General features: G+C 32.8%; 3 protein-coding genes across 3 annotated transcripts; 2 read left to right on the plus strand and 1 right to left on the minus strand.

The window, feature by feature from the left end:
* The first annotated feature begins 440 nt into the window (after window positions 1-440).
* On the plus strand, window positions 441-1,362 carry LOC123269601. The gene is made up of 5 exons (XM_044735434.1): window positions 441-566; window positions 647-987; window positions 1,068-1,136; window positions 1,192-1,272; window positions 1,352-1,362. Exons 1-5 carry the CDS (start codon window positions 502-504, stop codon window positions 1,360-1,362), a joined length of 567 nt encoding a protein of 188 aa, XP_044591369.1. The 5' UTR covers window positions 441-501.
* A 7,519-nt stretch (window positions 1,363-8,881) lies between these two features.
* Window positions 8,882-9,920, plus strand: LOC123269602. Its single transcript, XM_044735436.1, has 2 exons — window positions 8,882-9,475; window positions 9,577-9,920. The coding sequence occupies exons 1-2, from the start codon at window positions 9,034-9,036 to the stop codon at window positions 9,918-9,920; spliced, it is 786 nt and encodes a 261-aa protein (XP_044591371.1). The 5' UTR covers window positions 8,882-9,033.
* Window positions 9,921-13,223: 3,303 nt separating this feature from the next.
* LOC123269603 lies at window positions 13,224-16,222 on the minus strand. The gene is made up of 5 exons (XM_044735437.1): window positions 15,767-16,222; window positions 15,100-15,666; window positions 14,621-14,904; window positions 13,512-13,731; window positions 13,224-13,438 (listed from the first exon to the last, which is right to left on the minus strand). The coding sequence occupies exons 1-5, from the start codon at window positions 16,182-16,184 to the stop codon at window positions 13,224-13,226; spliced, it is 1,704 nt and encodes a 567-aa protein (XP_044591372.1). The 5' UTR covers window positions 16,185-16,222.
* Between the last annotated feature and the right edge of the window lie 455 nt (window positions 16,223-16,677).

Below are 16,677 nucleotides of genomic sequence, written 5' to 3' on the forward strand. Positions count from 1 at the left end.
ATATATTTTTAATAATATGGATGAGTAACAAAATAAATTATGTTTGTCATTTTAGAAGGTTATGAAATATTTCAGCGCGCTCCACTACTGCGCAACGTAAAGCGCTCCTAACTATACCGTTAGTCTCTCAGAACAAACCCGTTGGGCTCTGAGAGCTCAACAACGTTGAGTTATCAGAACTAAATAACATTATGTTACTGTAACTCTACCATACATGTAATACTTCTATATGGACAGTTTAAATGGGAAGGAATGTCCCACTATTAAGGTGCCGACATATACTATTTTCTCTCTCGTCCCAGATACCTGGTTCACGTTGCGCATGCTTGAGAATTCCCCATTATATTAATAGAGGGGGAAGAATGAGGGGAATAATTTTGTGGTTATGATTCTGTTTACAAATATATTTATTATTGTAATTCAGAAAAACAATAATAAATTTTAAAAAACTTTTGTTTTTATTTAAATAATATTCTTTTTCCAACAATCAGTTATTGAAAAATGGTGAAGTTGTGTTATTTATGTGATAGAAAAGCGTCGAGAGCTGACAATATTTCTTTGCATCAGTAAGTGCAAATTATTTTTAATTTTTTAGATGAAATCCTTTATTATGTTATTAATAATATTTAAATTTGATCAATTTTAGATTTCTGAAAAATTTGGAGATACGTTTGAAGTGGCTAAATGCCTGTGGATTAACTGAAAATGATGATGTAAAAAAAACTTGCATATGTTCCAGACATTTCAAAGCTGATGATATTTGTCAATCAAAAATTTTTGGAGTTGTTAAATCTTCTATAAAACGTAATGCAGTTCCTACACTTTATTTAACAAATCGACTCAGTATTGATAAAACTAGTAAATTACCACCAAACACGCCGCTATCGGAAGTATTTGATGAGAATGGAGTCAACAATCAATCGTCATCATGTTTTTCTGAGAATAATATTGTCAACCAATATAATGTACTCAATACTTTGCAAAAAAGTAAAATAATAAGATTTATGTATAAACATAGAAGGATAGTAACAAAAAAAATATTTATATATTATTTATACTATTTGTAGGTCCAAAAAAATGTTTTGAAGTAGACAATACTGAATGTCAAACCTCAAATAATAGTAGCATTAATTTTGGTAAGTTTAATGGAAAAATTTAATTTTTTAATATTGTTAAATATTTTAATTCCAGGAGCCTCTTGTAACCAATCTGATTTAAATGAATTTATAGAAAATGCAAAATCAAATCCTATCAGCGAAGACAAAAATACTGGTGAGAATAAATATTATATTTTATTGTTAATATTTTTCAAATATTTTTCTAATTAATACTGTTTTATTCTTATTCAAAGTTCCACATTAAATTGATTCCCCAAATCAATTTCGAATGCGTAAATTTTACGAGCCTCGTCATGTTAGTGAAATTTCAATATCAGATTTTGCGACGCCTAAAAGGAGTAAAAGAACCCTCTCTTTAATAAAAGAGACTGATAAAAAAAAAAAGTGCGTTCGTACAAAGTACACATGTCAGAAGTGAAACTTCTTTGGCGAACTAATTTATCAGTCTTGTCTATATTTATACAAATCTAAAACTTTAGATTTTCGAGACTTAAAGGAAGGGAAAAAGGAAGATATGTTAGGAATTTAATTGTCATTAAAATATTAAAAGTGTTGAAAATTAATATAAATTATAAATTTAGTTTGTGGATATTTGAACCCATTATATACAGCCATTACTGGAATGTTATTTTTGTTTAATGCGTTAAGACATGTGTTGCATAAAGCAATTTTATCGTTTGACACATGAGGAAGAATTATATTTAATATCTCTTTGTGTTGAATAGATGCAGATTTTAAATCTTCTTCAAACCACAATCTATCACATACTGAGCAAACATGCCCAAACGAGTTATTGATAAATTTTTCCTTAAATTCCTTGTGAGCATTTTGATGCCTGTGAAAAGTAGAAAAAGGTACACGTAAATCATTATCTTGAATACGTCTCGTATTATTTCTAATATTGACATTATGATTTTCATCATCGATATTATTATTACTAATATTATTATTATCACCATTATTGTTATTATTGTTATTATTATTATTATTAGCATTAATAATATTTGATGATGTTTGAAAATCTTCAATAATGTTTTCTGAAAGGTTTGTCAATGATTTTTTTCTTGCTCTAAACTCACGAACACGTTCTCTTGAAGTTTTATTTTTTTCAATTGGTAAAGTCGAAGTCGAAGGTTGAGAATTTTCTTGTTCTTGATGTACTTCAACTTCAACAGTGATTCGCGTCAAATAATTTGATTCTTGATTTTCTTCATATTTTTGTCTTATTTGAGCTCTGTAGTCACGACTACGCTCTGCTGGAGTTTTTGGTTTAGTTTTTGTAATGATGGACGATGAGATATTCAACTCTTGGCTAGCTGCATTTTTTAAAGCCTTTTTCCGCTCTCTAAATTCACGTGAACGTTCTGTTGATGTTTTACCTGGCCGTCTAACAGATATTTTATTTTTAATTGTTTCACATTCTCGCACCACAATTTTTGGCATTGCGATCTGAAAATGAGAAGTTATTTGAATTTAATATTTAATAAAAATAATCAAAGAGAATTATTAAAATACATTTATTTTATATTGTTTGAAAAATAATATAGTAAAATCTCAGATGTTGAATATTAAATTAAAATTCCTCGTGATTTTTTGTAAATAGTAAAAATACCTGACCTCAATTTAAATTTATACAAAATCATTATAAATTAATGATAACTATAGAAATTCCAGGTTTTAAATTAAAATTTTGTCAAGAGAATTTATGAAATATTGTTATTTATATTTTATGCAAAATGATTTATTGAAATCTCAAATGACGAATTGTAAATAAAAATGCCACGTGTTTTTTGTCAATATTAGAAATTATTAATTAAATTTTTTTTTTGAACTTAAAATTTAGAAAAGCGAATTTATCAAATATATTTATTTTATGGAAAATGATTTATTGAATTATTAAATGACGAGTGGCAAGTTGAAATGCAACATGTTATTTGTAAATATTAAAACTACCTAACCTTCAAACCAATTAGCCTAAAAATTGTAAATAAACAAAAAGATAACAGATATATTACTTACTTCGAGTAACTGCTTAGTATAGGACGACTTTAAAATTTATCACAAAATATTATTCATAAAGTTTATTTATAAATTTAACTCACTGTTTATACACTGCATAAGTGCTAATAATATTGTAAATAGATGAAAAATCTGCGTTTACTGCAAATGATGTTATGCGACAGATTTGCCATCTAAAGTTCTAATAATTAACTAGTAAACGAATACACAAACCAATATAGCATGTATTATTTCTCAATATCCCTTAAGGTGCGATTTCATGGTGACGCTTGACGCTGGCTTTTAGCGTCAATTTTGATCACGTGGTATAATTTCGACCAGAGTGCCACCTGGATGAGTTATAGCGTCAAGTCTGAGCGTCAAACTGTAGCGTCAAGCGATACCGAGGAAAGAAATTAGCGTCAAACAAGTAATAAAAATCGAAAGTCAACTTATCGATATATATTATACCTTAACCTTTTTGGAGCAACAACAACATACATCTATATCACTTTTATAAAAATATTTATATTTATTTTTAAAGTATTTGTGAACAATTGTGTAACAATAATTGTAAAAAACATATATAATAAGAGATATAATGTCTGCGACTTACAAATACCAAGTATGGATTCATCGATGCCGAAAAATAATTCGACAAGCAGAAATTGAAAAAATAAGACGAAAACGAATTTTACTAGCTCTAGTATATAATGAAATATATTTACATTTAAAAAAAAAGAAGTATGCTAAGAAACGTTTTTGGGTTCATCCAGTGTTCAAATTGCGACATGAACACGGATTTTTTGAAGCAATATATCCCACGATTTATTCATTCCCTGATAAGTTCGAAAATTATTTCCGAATGACTGTAATTGAATTTGAAAAATTATTATGCTTGGTTGGTCCGTTTATATCAAAACAAAATATTATAAGAGAAAGCATCTCAGCAACAGCACGACTCGCAATGACTTTAAGGTAAAATTGTGCTAATAAAAATTATTTATTAAAAATTACGACGAATGAACTTATGAAACTATTTTTAATCAGATATTTAGCAACTGGCGATTGTTTTACTTCAATATCATACCAATATATTGTTGGTTTCTCAACAACAACCAATATAATAACTGAGACATGCCAAGTTATTTGGAATTGTCTTTGTAAAGAAGTTTTACCGTACCCTTTGGAAATGACAGACTGGTTAAAAATTTCAAAAGAGTTTGATGAGCAATGGCAATTTCCACATTGTATAGGACCAGTAGATGGAAAACATATTCAAATACAGGTATACAATTTAATTTAATTTAATTCAATGCTAAATTTGGAAATTGAGTTCAAGTTTATTAAGATCAAAAAATGTAATCAAACTTTCTATTACAGTGCCCTGACAATGCTGGTTCATCATATTATAATTACCAAAATCATCATAGCATTGTTTTAATGGCGATTTGCGATGCTAATATGTATTTCACTAGGTAACATCCGTATTTGATGCCCAATGCCTGCCATGAAATTATCAATAGCATCAATAGTTGGTGATGAAGGTAATGCAGATGGAACTGATTCATTGCATATTTTATCTGCGATTCGGCTCAAAGCATTCAAAGTATCCGTTTCGTGACTGTCTCTAGTTCTTTTACGTGAACTTTTTGACGAAGATATACCTGCCAAGTCATCACAATTTATTTTAGCACATATATGTACTGAGACAATGCAAATTGTCCACTTGATCAGCTGCGCGACATTCTCTTGAAAATCGTACTATCCTAATCGAACTCGGTCGATATTTAGACGCCGTAAGGGGAAAGTAGGGGAAAAACCGAATACCCGACGCACTGGAGCATCGACCGGCACTTCGACCTCGTCAGTCATAGTATATACAACACAATTTTTTTTTTTTGATTGCTAGGTATTTACTACCGACAAACAAGACACTAGCTGTCGATCCTTTACGTACTAATTATCCTTATATCAATATTATAAAACATATAATATCTAGGTATTCACTACCGATTCTCTGTATCTAGACACTAGCTGTCGATTCATTAATTTTAAGTGCATTACTGGTTCATAACTGGATTTATTATAATCAGTGTAGTAATTATTGTTAATATTTTCTATTTGATCTATCTGAATATACTTGTTAATTGAATATGCCAGTGTAAATGAGTGTAATTGTTGCATAATAATCGCCCGCCACCTCGAACTTGCGACCAAGAGGCCGCCCAAGGTTTCCAAAACATTACTGGAATTTATGTAAGTAAATAAAGTTGATTATATTGGCCGAGTCTGAGTTCTTTCGCGGGTCTCTACACAAAAGACAAGTATCAACGCCAAAAAACTCTCCGTTACCGCAGGTCGTGTTATAAGAAATTTAGCGGATGAATTTCCTACATGGTATTGTCTCATTAATTATAAGAAAACTTATTAGGTCTCAAGCGAATCCGCAAGGCGAAAGGCTTAATAAGAAATTTTGATTGTTGGTAACATTAAAATTTCATTTCAATCGCGCTCGAACAGGGACCCTGTGTTCTGTGAACCTGCCCCGGTGACGGAAAGTTTTCTTAAAAAAAAAAAAAAAAAAAAAAAAAAAAATTTTCAAAAAAAAAAGGGAATTTTTCATTTTGGAAATTTTTATTGAAAGTTCTATTTTCAGTATTGAATTCCATAGAATCTCTATGTTTGAAAAGACTTATCCAATACAAGTGTCGTAAAATTTAATTCTAAAGTTGTATAACTTCAATAGAAAAATCATCAACAGATAATCTCTATCGTGCAAGAGCTCAGACTTTATTCATTAAGTAGGTTTAGCATTGTACAAAATATAAATATCTGAAAAATTATTATATGGTAACCTTGAAATTAAAATAGTGATGTCATGTTCTCTGCTAAGTCTGTTATTTACCTTTAAGATTAACATTAAAGTGTACCTTCGATGAAACGAATGATTATTTCGGTAATATTATAAAAATAAAATTAAAAATAAAATTAAAGATAATAACTTAGTCTCCATAAAATCTCAGTATAACGAATAAAAGGTACGGTAACGAGATGAAATAATCTTTGAGCATAATGTTTCCTCGTACTCCTGTAACTCGGCCCCTCGTACCTGTGACAACTGAGCCAAGACAATCCACCTCACAAATGACTGACATCCCACCGATTCCTCGCCAAACGGAAGACTTAACAAATATACCGACGTCGGTAAATACAATCCTAAACAGTACTACCCATACGGCAACGGACGGCTTAGACAGTTCAGTAACTAACGTAAGTGGGATACAAAATCTCCCTGATGCAGAAATTTCAAATCACCCTGCACAGACTTTACAGAATGTTGTTTATCAGCTACGAATGGAAGTAGCCGCATTAAGATCGGCTCAACAAAACCTTCAAACCTCTGTAGCTGCTACAGTAACGCAGTCCACACACATGCCCATGTCAGACGCTACATATACTAATACCTATATGCATAACACGCATATGTCGACTTTACAACCACGAGAGCTATTTCCTAGCACAGCAATCCCATCAACGATGTACGGACAGCAATATCCCCCCTCTCAGTTTATGCCCATGCATACAACGAGTACTAGTGCAACCCAAAGTGGGGCTGCGCGTTTACCGTACGCGCAACAAACTCCCTTCTTACCCACTATGGTCGGCGGAGCCGAGCCTCAACAGCACACATTGCCACAAAGTATACCTCCGTATATATACAACAATACTCCGATGCCTACAATGCACTACTCCTACCCTAATTTTAACACACAGTTTGCCCCAACGAACACATGGCAAGCTAACACATCCATGCGTCCAAATGAGATAAGCCGAATTGCTAAATCCTGAAATGTCACATTCCTATCGCGAGACGCGACAGTAAATATTAATGCCAAAAAATATCTCAAAATTATCGAACAACGCATGACAAGCCACGAAATACCGCTTGAAAATTTTAGGTCGGTCATAATCACTACCCTAACCGGACATGTACTGGAATGGTATTATCAAAATGAACATTTGTTCATAACGTGGCCCGTTTTCAAGTCTCACTTTAAAGTCTGGCAAAGTCATCAGTCAGACGAGTCAATATTACAAGAAATTTTTGCTTCACAACAAGGCCGTGACGAGCTCGGGGTATCGTTTGTCAATCGAATGCAATGTGCTTTCTCTCAGTTAGAGGAGCCGTTACCGGAAGAAAAGCAAATCAGGATCATCGTTCGGAAATTTAATCATCACTTTTTAATAAAGTTCGCAGATGCTAATATTTTCAATTATCCTGAACTTTATGCTCGCGTAAGCGCCTGGCAACCCGTTGTAAATTCTTCCCAGTTACCTCAAATGGAGACAACAGATAAACCTCGAACTAATTATCCTGCAAAAACAATAAAGTCGAGAACAAAATTAAGCGCTGTGACCGAATCAGACGAAGCTACTTCTGAGAAACAAATCCAAGACGACAGTCCTGTCATCGATTATGCCGCAGACCAAACTTCATTAGACTTCATAACTAATAATAATTCTTCACAGCGTAAACCAGCTAACTCGGGTAATTCGACTCGAAATCCTCCCTCGCTTTCTCCAGAATATTTTCAAAATATGTTCCAATTATTATTCGAAAAGCTGCAACTCGATACACCCATCTCACAACCATCAGTGTGTCAACGATGCGGTAAAGTAGGGCATACCGCCAACGTCTGTTGTATGCCAACCACGGATGAAATGCGGAAACGAGCGGGTTTCCCCATACCACCAAGGAGCCCAAAGTCAAAAAACGAGTAAGCGCCCTGGTGGATGATCAAACACCAACCAGGGCCAACGAAGCCTCGGAAATAGATTTACCCCCTAAACAGCCTTCGGAGGCAGTAACCGTTACAACTTACCCTCCAGACTCTATGGTTAATGCTAAAAACCCAACTCCTGAAGATCTTCCTGGAAGTTATGGTTCCAATTTAGTTCATGCTAATCTTTATTTTGAAATGTCAATGGAAATATTGGTTGTATGAAAAAATTATAAGAGACAATGTTTTCATAAAATTTAATTTTTTACTTTTGTTCGAAAAATTTTTCCATAAAACTTATATTTTTGTTATAATTTCATAAATTAAAACTAATCATTTCAAAACGGCCCTAATTATACTTTTAACATTTTTCATCATTAAATAATTTCATTAATTCTTTTAATGTATGTTTTGTACAGTGAGCAATGCCAAGAAAACGCAAAGGGGCTGATTTGAGCCGCAGTACAAGTAAAGCTCGAAACTTGCGAAATAGCAGATCCGAAAGAACAGAAGAACAAATCCAGCAACAAAATACTGATGCACGTGTCAGAATGGCGCAATTGCATCAAGAAGAGCTAGAAGATACTCGAGCTGAACGCAATGAAGTCAGAAGATTAGAACAACGACAATCACGCCGTTTCACAGTCAATAGACGAAGAACAAATGACCAAAAACGACAACAGGTACATCGAGCATTTATATCTGATTCATTCCTGCGTCTAGCATTCCAGTATGAGCCCGATATTGAATATTATGCTCATTCAAAAGTGGTAATTGGTGCTATGGACAAGGAATGTCCGCATTGTCATGCTCTGAAATTCAAAAATGAGCCAGCTGGGATGTGTTGCACGTCAGGAAAAGTGCAACTATCTGAAATCGAAACACCACCTGAACCATTGAACGGCTTACTTATCGGCACGGATCCAGATTCTAACGTGTTACTGAAGTCAATTCGAAGAGTCAATTCATGCTTTTAAATGACATCGTTCGGAGCAACAGAAATAGTTCGAAATACTAATGCAAATGGTCAACAATTCAATTCTACATTCAAAATCAGAGGCCAAGTTTATCATAAAATGGGCTCACTGCTGCCAATGCCAAACGAACCACATAAATTCTTATAAATCTACTTTATGGGCGGCGAGGATTCCGGAAGCGCACTTGCCAATCGCGTAAATGCACGTTGTGATTATAATAACCTTGATTCACTTTATGCCAGGCGCATCGTCAGCGAGCTAGATGCTCTTTTGAACGAGCACAACGAGTTGTTGAAAATATTCAAATCACATATGCACCAATTACAAAGCGATAATCACGCTATCGTCATTAATCCTGATAAAACACCAGCTGGAGAGCATATTCGTAGATTCAATGCACCCGTTGTTGATGATGTTGCTGGAATCATGGTTGGCGATTGTACAGCTGCACGAGAAATTGTGATTCGTAGAAGAAATAATAATCTTCAGTTCATTGCTGACACACATCGTTCATATGACGCTCTCCAATATTCGCTAATATTCTGGAAGGGACAAGACGGATATTGCATAAACATAAAACAACGAGATCCCGTATCAGGTACTTCATTGATTATTAATTTGATCATTAATCATTTAACAAAACAATTAAATTATTGAACGTAATAAATTTAAATTAATTTTTATGAACGAATATTACAGGAGCTGAAACAAACAAAAACGTTAGCTCAAAGGATTACTATGCGTACCGATTAATGATTAGACGTGGCCTGGACAACGTCATTTTACGATGTCGTGAGCTTTGTCAACAATTCATGGTCGACATGTACGCGAAGATTGAGAGCGAACGACTACGATACTTACGATATAATCAACAAAAGCTGCGCGCGGAAGAGTACATTCATTTGCGAGACGCTATCAACAACAACGCCGACGTCGCCGAAATTGGTAACCATGTCATTTTACCATCATCGTACGTAGGCAGTCCACGTCATATGCAAGAATATATACAGAATGCTCTGACTTTCGTGCGCGAATATGGATGACCATGTTTATTTATCACGTTCACATGTAATCCAAAATGGCCAGAGATTACATCTTTGCTACTGCCTGGCCAAATGCAATACATCGCGCCATGACATTACAGCACGTGTGTTCAGACAAAAGTTGAAGTCTTTAATAAGTTTCATTACTAAATCATATGTATTTGGTCCCACGCGTTGCTGGATGTATTCGGTTGAGTGGCAAAAGCGAGGATTACCTCATGCATACATTTTGGTTTGGTTCATCGACAAAATCCGTCCTGAAGAAATCGATAGTATCATTTCTGCGGAAATTCCAGATCCATCCACTGACCAACTGCTGTTTGATATTGTTACAACAAACATGATTCATGGTCCATGTGGTACTCTTAATAGTTCATCGCCTTGCATGGCTGATGGAAAATGTACTAAAAATTTCCCTAAAGATTTTACCAATGATACGGTCACAAATGTCGACGGATACCCAATATATCGTCGAAGAAATCCTGAAAATGGCGGACAATCATTTATTAAAAATATCATCAACACAGACATTGATATTGACAATCGTTGGGTGGTGCCATATTCGCCTCTGCTGAGCAAGACATATAATGCTCATATTAATGTTGAGTTCTGCAGTTCTGTGAAGAGCATCAAATAAATTTGCAAGTATGGCCATAAAGGCAGTGATATGGCTGTGTTTAGAGTGGAAAATACTAATGTGAATGCTCCTCCAGTGAATAAAAACGATGAAATAACGCTCTACCAAATTGGTCGGTACATCAGCTCCAATGAAGCTGCTTGGCGTATCTTTGGTTTTCCAATTCATGAACGGGATCCAGCAGTTGTTCAGTTAGGCACACAAACATTCACTTAAGGCGTTGAACAGGACATTGAAAGATATTAAAAACAGTGACAAACTATTTGGCGGAACTCTGTTGGTCCTTTCAGGTGATTTCAGACAAACACTTCCAGTCATTCCACGTTCAACATACGCTGATGAGATCAACGCTTGCTTAAAATCATCTCCATTGTGGCGTAATGTTGAAAAATTACAGCTAAAAATAAATATGCGCGTTCGAATGCTTCAAGATCCATCCGCTGAAACATTTTCAAAACAACTCTTAGAAATCGGTGATGGAAAAGTTGCTATAGATGAAACTGGATACGTAAAATTACCGACCGATTTCTGCACAATCGCTGATTCGCAAGATGCTCTCATTGAACGATTATTTTCCGATGTACACACACAGTACATAAATCATGAGTGGCTTGCAGAAAGAGCGATTTTAGCTGCAAAAAATGTAGACGTTGACAATTTAAATCTGAAGATACAAATGTTGTTGCCAGGGAACTTAGTATCATATAAATCTATTGATACAGTTTGCGACGACAGCGAAGCAGTAAATTTTCCCACAGAGTTTTTGAACTCACTGGATTTGCCAGGCATGCCACCGCATAATTTACAATTAAAGGTTGGATCTCCAATTATCTTACTTCGTAATTTGAACCCGCCCCGGCTGTGCAACGGTACGCGATTAGTCATTCAAAAATTAATGAAAAACGTGGTCGAAGCCAGGATTTTAAATGGCAAGTTCAGAGATGAAAATATACTCATACCACGGATTCCTATTATACCTACAGATGTGCCAATTCAATTCAAACGTATTCAGTTTCCGATTAGATTGGCATTTGCAATGACTATCAACAAATCCCAAGGTCAAACGATGTCTGTTTGTGGATTAGATTTGAGAACACCATGTTTTTCACAGGGACAATTCAATTATACGTGGCATGCTCTCGAGTGGGTAAACCATCCAGTTTGTTCGTGTTAGCTAAAGATGGACTTACAAAAAATATTGTTCACGCTATAGCATTGAGAGATTGATATTGTTTAATAGTGTTACTGTCGTAATTGTTTAATTGATGATATATAATTTTAAGGAATAAATTATAATAACTTAAAAATAATGTTTGCCTTTTGTTATTTTTATATTCCCTCATCGTTCACAGCGCTCCATGCTTATTTCACGCATATACCACATTCTTACATACATACAATATACACATTCTAACATACATACATACTTACAATAAGTAAGCTATTTTTTGTCTACACTAAAAATTACTAGGAAATTATTTATATGGCAAAACAACGTTTGCCGGGTCAGCTAGTATATATATATATTAGGGTGATTTTTTTTTTTTAATTTGTTTTTTTTTTTTCGGTCTCATCGTGAATTATTGTTGGAAATACCCAAAAAAAAATTCCCTGAAAGTTTGAGCTCTTAATATTAATTAATGTCCTCGACCAAGGCATGTAAATATTTCCCATTGAAAATACACAAAAACTTTGATTTTTAATTTTTGAATTTCTAAAGCTCAGCGGCATTTCATGGGATCACTTTGATCAAAGATGGTTTTTCCTTAAAATTGAACGCTCTACAAAAAAGCGCATTGCCGCAAAGTCGTAACTCACACTGGCGAGGCAGTACGGGCCACTGAACCTGATTTTTTCATAAAATTGGCATTTTTCCGCATTTATCTCGTAAATATCAAGAGCTACGGAAAAAATGTGAACGACAAACTTGTAGAGAATTTAATTTTCAACAAAAAAAGTCCTATGGACTAAATTGCTAAGATCAATATTAAGCGAGATATTAAGCCTTGAATATATTTTTTCGTGAAATTTTGGCCGATCATTGATTTAAACTTATTAATATCTTGTTTACTTTCTCTGTTTTTTATATTTTTCCTTCAATATATTTTTTTAAGGCTAGAAAAACAGGATATGATAAGTATCTTACATTATAAAAGCTTATATCTTAAGAATCTTTAATAAATAATGGATTTACGAGTTTCTGCATAAAACTTATGAATTCAATTATACTTAAATAATTTATATATTATTAACAGTTTATTAAATTATAATAGTTCGAATTATATTAGCAACAATAAGTATTTAATAAAAATAAAAACAACAATACCAATTAATTATTATTGAAAGCAGAAAAGTGAATTGTTAGATTAATTCATTGTCAATATATTGTGATTTTTTACACGATGTGTATTGAGATCGATGGTGCTGAACAGTTTGAAAAATTCTTTGTCTTTCATCTTCGTTATAAGTCAATACTTCATTAAAACTTTCGGCTAGCGCTACTCCTCTTTCCGCAGTATCGTTTACTACTTTTAACTTTTTGAATGTATCATAAAATCGTTTATACTCAAGATTTGATTCCCACAAACTTGGATCTGTATGCAAAAATTCATAGGGGAGCTCAAATTGCTCAAAAATAAATAACGAGTTTGGATTTACAAAATCGCTTATGTTTTTCTCAGATGTTTATTAGGCTTTTTGACCGCTACCTGGGAATTTATTTTTTGTACGATCTTTACTTTTTCTTCTACTGACACAGTTTCATCAAAAAGAGCTAAACAAGCAAGATTTTCGTGTAAGTACCACAAATGCCGAGACAATTTATCGAGTGCTGCATTTGCAATTTCTGGATGTATTTTTCTGTAGTCAATAAGATCTTTTACTAATTGCAAATCCGAGTTTGGAGCATTTATTGCATTAGGTGCAGTAAACCATATTTTTACATAAAATATTACGATGAAAACACATATTTTCTGCGAAATTTTTTTTGTTTGCTCCCATTTTAAACTGGTTTCTAAACATATATATTTTCAAGCAATAGAGAGCTTTCGATAACCACCGTGCGTGATGAAAAGCACCAGGTGCTTTAAATTCGGCTCTATGACTTTTGATACCACCCAAAAAGATACAGCTCAGCTCCAAAAACTCCTTGTAATCATTTCTCGGATGATGATTCTAACAAAAAATAAGAAAAATTTAATAATTGCGGCCAGAAAAGAAGATATTGTCAGAATTTTAAAGTAAAAAATATTATTTAAAAAGGCAAAATTTATAAAACTAAATCACTTAAAAATTCGAGTTATATCGAAGTATGCAAAATAACTACACTGATAAAAGGATTTATTTACTATTAATAATTTGATTTATTTGAAGATAATAATTTAATTTAATAAATATTTTTTAACATCAAATAAATATTTATTAGGGAGAAAAGTACATTTAATAATATTTAATAAATATTTATTAATAGATAACAAATATTTATTAACAGTTAATAAATACTTGGTTGAGTGAATTTGTTTGGTTTGCAATGTCATATGATATGAAGGTTGCTTATAAACAAAAATCATCCTTATAAATTATTTGCATTAATTATATTACATTATAATAACATTTATTGTAAACTACCAAATTCTATAACAGCTCATAATTATTTTTTATATTTTTACATATTAAAAACGTTAATTTATTAAGTGAATTGAATTATTATCAATGTATTCCAGTTATAGGGTTATAAAAAGTGTCAAAAGAAAATTGCTATTTTTGCTTTTTATCCTAAATAAATATTTGTTAACAGTTAACAAATATTTATTAACTATTAATAAATTAATAAATATTTATTAACAGTTAATAAATTCTACGTAATGAATACTAATTAACTGTTAATAAATATTTATCAAATCTCATGATGTTAAAAAATCATTTATTAACAGTTAATAAAGCTTATTAAATATTAACAAGTCCTTTTATCAGTGTATCAGAAAGATCTGATGACTGTAAAGGAAATTAACTTCATAAATAATAATTCTTTCAATGGTAAAACTATTTATGAATTAATTAATACCTTCAGTTGATTTTCTATGAAGTCAAGAATATCGTCTTTTCTTTGATTTAAAATAAGTGCAATATCTTTATCCTCTGTGCCGATTTCATACGCAGATTTATCAATTTTTTCCCAATTATCTCTGAGTCTTTTGAAAATTGGTACATTTGGACTATTCGTCACTGGCCAAGCAACTTCTGCAACATTTCGTAACATCAATTCAGAAGTATGATGGCGACAAGCAAGATATAATAAGTCACGGCCAATTTTATCTTTTAATAATGCACATGCGCCATTAAAACAACCTAAAACAAAGAATTAGTTATTGATAAACTGTTATTTAATTATCAGTTATTCAAATTTTTGACTCAGCTTATATTTTAACTCAACATTCGTAAAAATAATTAAAAAAATTAATCAAATTCTTATTTGAAAATTTCTTCCCAAGTCAAAAAACAAATACTGTGATATAAATTCATTCAACCACAACATTAACTTACCGGTATTTGAACTAGTTGTATCAAAGCACATTGCTTTAACATTATCGCAAAGATCCCACTCTATCAGCGTTTCAAAAATGGCTGAAGCTTGGCTTTCACCTGTGCCATCAGAGAGAATCGGAGGTTTTAAATTTTTATCAGTATTTATTCCGGTGACGTGTATTGATAATCGTTCTGCTTTTGGTTGATCATTTCCCGCAGGAAGCATCTTTCCATCCCAGTGCACTACGAGAGAGTCATCAAAAATTTCTTCTTCTTTGATCGTATCGACAATTTCTTCTCTTTTTGAAATACGCGCATTGCGAATAGTGGAGTAACTTAAATTATATTTATCAATCTCAAGTCCTAAACTTTGAATAACAGCAGAAATGATGTACATCGCATTTCGGTTACTAGTTTTAGTTCTATCTAGTGCTAATACTAATTCCGAAGTCAGAATATCAATTTTATTTTTCTTAGGCGCTGGCATTGTATCTTCAAAGTCTGAACAAGTTCGCTTCAATTCACTGGAATTTGATATGGAACTACAGAAACTATTTAAGGACGACTGTTGGGATAATTTCATTCCTGAAATGAAAAATGTTAACAGTGAATTAGTAAACATATTAGCTGAATGTTAAACAAATCAAATATAATTAAACAAAACTATTATAATATTAGAACTAACCAATTTCCTCATTATTGGGAGTTTCTACTTCCATCGCAGACAGATTTCCAGAAGTTTCTTCTGGTATAACGTCAATTGCTGGTAGATGGATATTTCTATTTCCTTTACGACAATCTGTCAAAAATTGCTGCAAATTTTTCGGTAAATTTTTTAGTGCAGCACAATTTGCAATGTCAAATAATTTATCAAGACGTTTGCTAAACTGTTCCACATTTGTTCGTTGTCTTTTCGATGTCTTTGCACGACTTCGATGATTCTTCAGTTTCATGTAGTCACTGTGAATTTTTTCCAATTTTTTAATACTGTGCTGAGGTCGAGAAGTTGGAATCAAAAGATTAGCCCAAATAGCATTCGTATCACTGATCACACTACTAGCACTTGCTCGTATACTTAATTTTAAGGATTGATGTTTGTACATAAAGAGATTCAATACATCCCTACACGAAGGTAACTTAATATTATTAATATTATGGATTTCAAATCCAATTAAATAATTATAAACTCTATTTCCGATTTGTTCAGACATCTTTGACAAGAATAAAAATGATAGAAAAATGTAACGCAACGTAAAGCATACAAATGCGACGCGAGTACATTCAGTGTTCACTGAGCTTTGTTCTCGATATTTGCGGCATTAGTATCACACAATAAAGAACAAAGTAAGCGCTGCAATTAGGCGGGCGATTTATTAAACTAATTCAAGGTTACGTAAAAGAGGGGATTTTTGGAGAGGAGAGAGGCTTTCGATTTGCGGACAATGACTGAGCTTTCGCTGGTCGCGTACTTTTTGTCAAACGCTGTTGATCAACTGGTGGGGGAATCACCGCGATGTTAGTTACATCGCAACGTTGCCATTAGATTATTAAGTACCTACTGACGGAGAAGAAACAAAGAGAAAAGAGTTTGATTAA

This window comes from Cotesia glomerata, linkage group LG7 (genome assembly GCF_020080835.1).
Source record: "Cotesia glomerata isolate CgM1 linkage group LG7, MPM_Cglom_v2.3, whole genome shotgun sequence".
Taxonomy (NCBI): Eukaryota; Metazoa; Arthropoda; class Insecta; order Hymenoptera; family Braconidae; genus Cotesia; species Cotesia glomerata.